General features: G+C 45.0%; 4 protein-coding genes and 1 non-coding gene across 5 annotated transcripts; 3 read left to right on the forward strand and 2 right to left on the reverse strand.

Annotated features, from left to right (window-relative positions):
• Window positions 1-56: 56 nt before the first annotated feature.
• CNBB1340 (hypothetical protein) lies at window positions 57-980 on the reverse strand (the record flags this gene model as incomplete). Its single annotated transcript, XM_772239.1, has 4 exons — window positions 57-475; window positions 534-621; window positions 679-784; window positions 856-980. The coding sequence occupies 4 exons, from the start codon at window positions 978-980 to the stop codon at window positions 57-59; spliced, it is 738 nt and encodes a 245-aa protein (XP_777332.1).
• An 854-nt stretch (window positions 981-1,834) lies between these two features.
• On the reverse strand, window positions 1,835-3,361 carry CNBB1350 (hypothetical protein; the record flags this gene model as incomplete). Its single annotated transcript, XM_772240.1, has 2 exons — window positions 1,835-3,251; window positions 3,312-3,361. 2 exons carry the CDS (start codon window positions 3,359-3,361, stop codon window positions 1,835-1,837), a joined length of 1,467 nt encoding a protein of 488 aa, XP_777333.1.
• A 358-nt stretch (window positions 3,362-3,719) lies between these two features.
• CNBB1360 (hypothetical protein) lies at window positions 3,720-4,617 on the forward strand (the record flags this gene model as incomplete). The annotated part of the gene is made up of 7 exons (XM_772241.1): window positions 3,720-3,757; window positions 3,907-3,918; window positions 4,005-4,094; window positions 4,154-4,263; window positions 4,318-4,348; window positions 4,407-4,502; window positions 4,554-4,617. The coding sequence occupies 7 exons, from the start codon at window positions 3,720-3,722 to the stop codon at window positions 4,615-4,617; spliced, it is 441 nt and encodes a 146-aa protein (XP_777334.1).
• Window positions 4,618-5,397: 780 nt separating this feature from the next.
• Window positions 5,398-5,484, forward strand: CNBBt050. Its single transcript is given in 2 exon segments — window positions 5,398-5,435; window positions 5,443-5,484. It is a non-coding gene; the product is annotated as a tRNA-Thr (tRNA).
• Window positions 5,485-5,786: 302 nt separating this feature from the next.
• On the forward strand, window positions 5,787-6,323 carry CNBB1370 (hypothetical protein; the record flags this gene model as incomplete). Its single annotated transcript, XM_772242.1, has 4 exons — window positions 5,787-5,795; window positions 5,895-5,978; window positions 6,122-6,186; window positions 6,248-6,323. 4 exons carry the CDS (start codon window positions 5,787-5,789, stop codon window positions 6,321-6,323), a joined length of 234 nt encoding a protein of 77 aa, XP_777335.1.
• Between the last annotated feature and the right edge of the window lie 249 nt (window positions 6,324-6,572).

The raw sequence follows: 6,572 nt of genomic DNA on the forward strand, positions 1-6,572 counted from the left end.
AGCCATATCGTACATGAAAAACATACAAAGCCCTGGTTACACATGCTTTCAAACCATCAATGCCTTCCCTTCCCCATGCCCTTCTTTGGACCTCTAGGAGTCTTCCCCTTCCTTTCCATAGCTAAAGCGGCCTTTTTGGACCTCTTTCGCAATTCCATTTCCTTGCCCTTCCTTCTCTCCGCCTTAGTTTCCATGCTTCTGCTAATCTTCTTTTTCTCCTTCTTCTTTTCATCAGCCTTCTGAGCTCGTCTACTTGATGGAGGCAACAACTTGACGGTAGGCTTTTTGGATTTCAACTCTGATTTGTCATCAACAGAGGGCGAAGGTGAAGTTGAAGTTCGGATGGGATAGATTGAAGCAGAGGGATCAAAGTCTTCGGTGATGGTGACTGTTGCTATTTGCTCGTCGTCCGAAAATTCGGCCTTCTCCAGATCCTTGGGAGCGGGAGACCCGGCTTCTTCCTCGTTGCTCTCCTCTGTAATTATGCGTCAGACATTTCCGGCGGCAATAGAAAGTACCGCAGTGATACTCACCATTATCATCCTCGTCATCTTCCAAACCCATGGCCCGTCTGACCGACTTTACATTCTCAGCAGCTCTCTGCCTCAATTCTTTCCTTGCCTTAATACATCAAATTGTTAGTTTTGAGAAGAATGATTGACGTGACTATAGACAAACGTTTCGCCTCTCCTCCAAATGCTCTTGCCTCTCCCTTTCCTTAGCTCTGGCTTTCTTCTCTTCAGCCTTGGCCTTTTTCCTCTTACTAAAGCCGGTCAACCATTCTCTTAGATCCCAAGGTCAGCTCCATCTCCTGATGATGATGTAGAACATGATATGAATGGCCAAATGACTCACCTTCTGGCTTCATCGTCAAACTTGATTTCTTCGACTTGTTCCTTTCTAGCTTTCTTTGCTCGCTGAATATAAGTTGCACCCTCTGTAAGGAGGGCGACGTTGGACTTGGATTTTGTTGCGGGCATTTGTTGTCTGTATATGTATGGAAGGTAAAGAAATTAAAGCGAGACAGGAATGCTTAACGTATCACTTATCTTTCTTTGGTGGCTGAAGGACCACTCACTCAAAATATTCTAGACGTAGATGTAACGTACATAGATCGGGACAACTGCTAAATTCAAGACTGAAAGGCTCGTCGTCGTTCGGACATTTATTTCATTTGAAAAATCCATATGGTTATTTATTTTTCATATATGAATTATTTGTACCGTTTCCGTACGTTTCCGAAGAAATGTTCCTACTTGCTTGTCGTTCGGACAATTTTTTATTTGATATCATTCTGATACTTGCATCAGAGTATTAATGATTTCAGAGTTCCTCAGCAGACATCGGGTTGATACGGATGCCTCGATGCATATTTATCTATCGATTCACATCAGCGAATGATCGGATACAGTTTCTACATATGTTCCATTGATTATTTGATGGATGGACTTTCAATGACGAGGACTGAGAAGGGGTATCGTTTTCCACGACTGACATAACAACGTATGGATGATCACGTAGTCTACTTGACCTCAAAGCAGCTATCATCATCATGGTCGAATAATAGTTGCTGTCGCTGCCATAGGGTATGAATGAGCGACATGCTATATTATTGGCGATGGCAGCGCCTTGCCATTAGCCGATGCTGTTTCTTTTTCCTCATTTTTTTCCTGGTATGATTAAACGAGACTGGGAGAACAAACGAGGCAAAGAATTGTTTCAAGATTATCAGCGGCATCATTTTCACAGACGTGACATGTGTGATAAGCTTTAAGGAGGCTGTGTGCATCTACATCTGTTTCAACGGATTATACAGTTTGAACGCCGAATTAGATCAAGTAGGATTAACGTCCACCCAGAACTTGTTTCCGCTACCGACAACCTTTCCATCGTCGGTGGCTACATCTCCTAAAACCCCGCCGCCACCTACTGCCTTGCCTACTCTTTCCATCACCGCCAACCCCAATCCGTCATCTGAGCAGCCCTCAATGACGATAGCATCAACTCCAGACGGCTGGCCATCTGTCGAGGGTACACTCTCCAGGGTGAGCATTCCGGCGAACAAGCGTTGAGCTGCCGAAGCCACAGAATCACCTAAAGACACAGGAATTAATTCTGCTTCATCCGTATCTATGAGCAACTGCTTGCTCAATGGGGAGCCTTCAAAATGGAGAACGCCTATTCTCCTCTTGAACTTTGAGTCCGATGATATGTTTGACAATATTTGCCGAAGTACAGCAGATGCAGATGATGAAGATGGTGACATGAGGGCTGGTGGACGAGGGAATATATTGCTAGGTTTAAGAAGGAATACAGGTACCCGGGGGGAATAATGTCGGTATTTCATACCGGGCGTTGAAGGTGCAAAATTGACCTTCGGAGTTGTTAAAAGGTTAACGTCGTTTTGCTGGACGGGATCTGTAGAAGATGAATGCTTAAATGATGCCCCCTTCCAAGGTTTCCCGAGCAAAAGGATTTCTGTCTTGCCTTCTCCACCATCAACCTCATCTACAATCTTTTTGATTTGCTCTACACCTAGCCCGCCAGGGCGAAGAATGTCCACTTTTCCTCCTCCCCCCTCCTTCCACTCAAGCCCGTTTACGACGGTAGATTCTACACCCACTCCACAGTCGCCTCCGTCTATTATGCATCCAAGACCATCTGATCCATTGAGGTCATTCCACACATGTTGTGCCTTGGTGGGGCTTGGTCTACCCGAAGAATTGGCTGACGGGGCGGATAGCGGAAGGTTGGAGTGGGCTATGAGAGCAAGAGCAAGGGGATGGGAAGGCATGCGGATAGCATTTGTCTGAGGAGCAGGTGATGGAGGGGGAGACGGTGATGGGAACAGTAAAGATAAAGGCCCGGGCCAAAAGGCGTTGATAAGGGCAAGATAAAGAGACGAGAAACTATAGTCAGGTGGTAGGAGGCGACGCAACATATCTAATGATGAGACGTGGATAATGAGAGGATTGTCTGATGGCCGATTTTTGATTTTGTAAATCATCTTACAAGCTTCGGGATCAAGGGATGAAGCTGCAAGACCATATACCGTCTCAGTCGGAACAGCGACTGTCTTATGCGAATGAAGGTGCTTTGAAGCCTCTTCCAGATGAGGGAGAATGGAAGGTGGTATAGAGAAGTGAGGAGAGTCAAGGGGATGGCCGGATGAGGAAGAAGGTTCAATAACAATTGAAGGCCAATCTTGGCATTGGTAAATTGGGGTTGTGTGGCTCGACATTATGAATAATCTGAGCGGATTGTTAAGTGATGGTCACAACCTTGTTGGAGCAACCAATGTAAGGACCCACCTCGTCCGTAATAATGTTCTGGTTAATAATTTGCGAACAGCTGCCCGCATGCCCTTATGGCTTCTGGCTTTACTGTAATTCTGGTATATGTACCCGCTGGTATCAACGATGATAACAAATAAAAAGATGCTGGCATGGCATCTACTCCTCGATAATTACAAGTTTGAAATTTCGATTCCGCTGCGAGAGATCGGAGACGATAAGAGATGTTACACATCACGACTTTAAGGTTCCTGTTGTTCCTCTAATTCGAAGCGATGCTGCGAGATTCCCATGCAAAGAAGCTATTCGAAACGCATCAGGCAATAACTGGAACGATTAGCTCGAGAACTTTGAGCAAGTATTTTATATTTTGCAACCTGACTTGCAATTCCATTCACCCATATCATCATTGACCATTGAGCCAAAATGGAGCGCTTACAGCAGAACCCCGCGGAACTCTTCCGGTGAGTGTCTACTACTACCTGGGGGGACACTTCTAGCAGAAAAGAGCACGGCTCGTGATGGCCCTAACCTTCACAAGACTGTTGCTGTTTTTCTCGTAGATATTCCCCCAATACTATTGAACTGCGTTGCTGACGAGGAATGACTATAGAATCGTTAACATGTAGGTCAACATCACGGTCATAACCGTTCCCTCATCTGATTTGATGTTCCTTTGTTGACAAGTTGCTGATATGGGTTGTATTGAAGGATTGTCGGTGGTTTCGCTATTGTTGGAGGTGTAGGATCTCTTATCAAGCATAATTTTTCAAGTATCATTATTGGAATCTATGAGATTCTGTGAGACTTGGGCTGCGATTGCTGCATTTTGCCTTAAGGCTGACGTACGGACCTCGTAGCATCGGCGCTGTGATCGTCTTCCTAGAAGTTCGACCCCCAACCGAGGAGCACAAGGCCATTATCCAAAAGTATGCCAGCTTCATGCACTCTTTCCTTGGTCGTGGTGCTTGTAAATCTTATCATCTCAAAAATATCGCTTCCTAGCTAATTTGCCTTTTTGCAGTCTATTTGTTGCTCGGCGTCCTAATGCTTAAGTATGTCTAAAAGAGAGAAGGAGAGGCAAGACTAGAGGTGGTCTGACATCAACTACAGCTATTACATGCTTCTGTATATCTGCGGCACCGTCGTCGGTGTCGTTGGTTTGGTTTTCATCGCGCTGCATTTCGTTCGTGTGGTCGATGCCCCTTCGTGAGTTGAATTTATCAGACTTTCTCGGCGTTACTAATATAGGATTGCTAGAACTATGCGAGCACCTGTCACTGATGCGGAGGCACAACCAGTTTGGGAAGGGCCAACCGAATAAGCATTTAGCCTGTTTGAAAAAAACATATATTTATAGTGAACAGGACGAGCTCTGCCAGTATGTCATGTGAAGAATCGTGCTTACTGGGCAGAATAGAATAGCTATGGCTGCTGTATGGACCGAAATATCACCATTTTGATGGCACAAAACTTCTATCTTCTACCTTCCTATTTTATGGGATGCGAGGCCAACAACTGTTTAGATTATTAGGGATAACTCGAATTGTTCTCTGGTCGCGTATTACTGTTGTAGCATGACGACTTTACTGGAGGATCGTTTTTCTCTGACCAACATATAAGTGGGACTACCTTGGTACAGCCCAGACATAGACGTATTATTATCACCATCATTCGCCCGTCTTCTATGAGCATTTACTGTACCAATTTGGCCACTACAGTATCAGAGGCTAAAATAACAGTCTTTCCGAAAAGGGTTTCAACTTCTTTGCATCGGTATTTTATAAACCTTCTTCATATGGATCATCACATCATTGATGGCTGACGACAAACCTATCATCAGTCCAACCATCGGCCACTGATGAGCGACCAGAGACTAACCTCCTCTAATCAATCAACTGTCAATGAGGTGTACATGTAGCATACCCCAAAGCTCGACACAAGCCCCTCCTTGGAACTTTGTGTCTCGTTCGTAGGGTAGATGTCCGTCGGAAGGCTTGTCGAGTAGCATATTCCTTCCTTTGTTTGCAGGGCAAAATAAGAATATGCCCAGAATGGTTTATGATGGCTTATAAGTTTGCAGTTTTGACCGACATTTAAGGAAGCCCTTGTAGCTCAGGGGTTAGAGTATGGCCTTCGTAGTTAATACGAGGTCAGGTTAGGGTCCATGGTTCAAATCCATGCTGGGGCAGTTCTTTTTTCCTGCACTCTTTTTCTTTTTTCTTTTTCGTTGTTGTTATTACTGTATTTTATTATCTTAATTAGGCTGATAATTGGAAAGGCGGGTTTCGCCGCTGAACTTGTCTTCTACGAGTTTTTCCTTCTTTGTTATTATTTGGATATACTTCGGTTCCCTTTTTGAGATTCTGCTTTTTTTTTTTTCAAAACTTCGAATTCCCGTTTGCGCTTCTTCCACCCCCAAAGGCGTCTGTCCGCTTCTATTTGTCTACATCTCCGTGTACTCCTCAATCTACAGAAACACTACCAATCAAAATGGGTAACGTGAGTCTATTACGGGCGGTTGCTTGCCACCCTGGACTTTACTCTGTAGTTCTCACCTAAACTAATCTGGCTTGATGCTGATGTTCCTCATATTTGCAGGGTGCTAAGGCCCAGGCCAAAAGAGACAGGAATACCAAGGGCGCCGCTGGGAAGGGTGACCAGTCCCAATTGAAGTCTAATGCCGTGAGTCTTTTGGCCTGCAAATGCACCTGAGGTGCTATGGTCATGCTAGGAGGGGCGCTCAATGGTGTGGGCAGGTACGAGGTGGGGAGACGGGTGTCGACTGTTTTTTAAAAGTGGTGGTAACTAATGGACTTGTAATGCAGGCTGCCATGACCATCCAGTGTATAACTTGCAAGGCCGTCTTCCAAGGCACCTCTAAACAGCTTGTGTGAGTCATTGTATCTGTTTCGCCCGACAATGAGCTCATGGTACCCTTTCCTCCTATTTAGTCTTCAGCAACATGTTGACTCCAAGCATCCTAAGTCTGACATCAAGACCTGCTTCCCCACTTTCGCTGCCGTTTAGATGAGGAACAGACGTTCATTAGTTTAATCATAGCTTATGAGTAAGGCGTGTAGCATCATATCTTTTCGTTTGTTTTATCCAGGTCGGCGAGCCTGTCGAATTATTTGTGGTATTACTGGGATGCATATGTTGAAACGTTCTGCTTTGCTTGAGTTCCATTTAGGAGCTCCCAGTCACAGAAACGAGCAGGAAAAATTGCCCAAGCCCTTTCAGAACCTTGCGCCTTCCTCAACTTCGATGAAAATCGTA

The sequence above is a fragment of the Cryptococcus neoformans genome, chromosome 2 (genome assembly GCF_000149385.1).
Source record: "Cryptococcus neoformans var. neoformans B-3501A chromosome 2, whole genome shotgun sequence".
Lineage (NCBI taxonomy): Eukaryota > Fungi > Basidiomycota > Tremellomycetes > Tremellales > Cryptococcaceae > Cryptococcus > Cryptococcus deneoformans.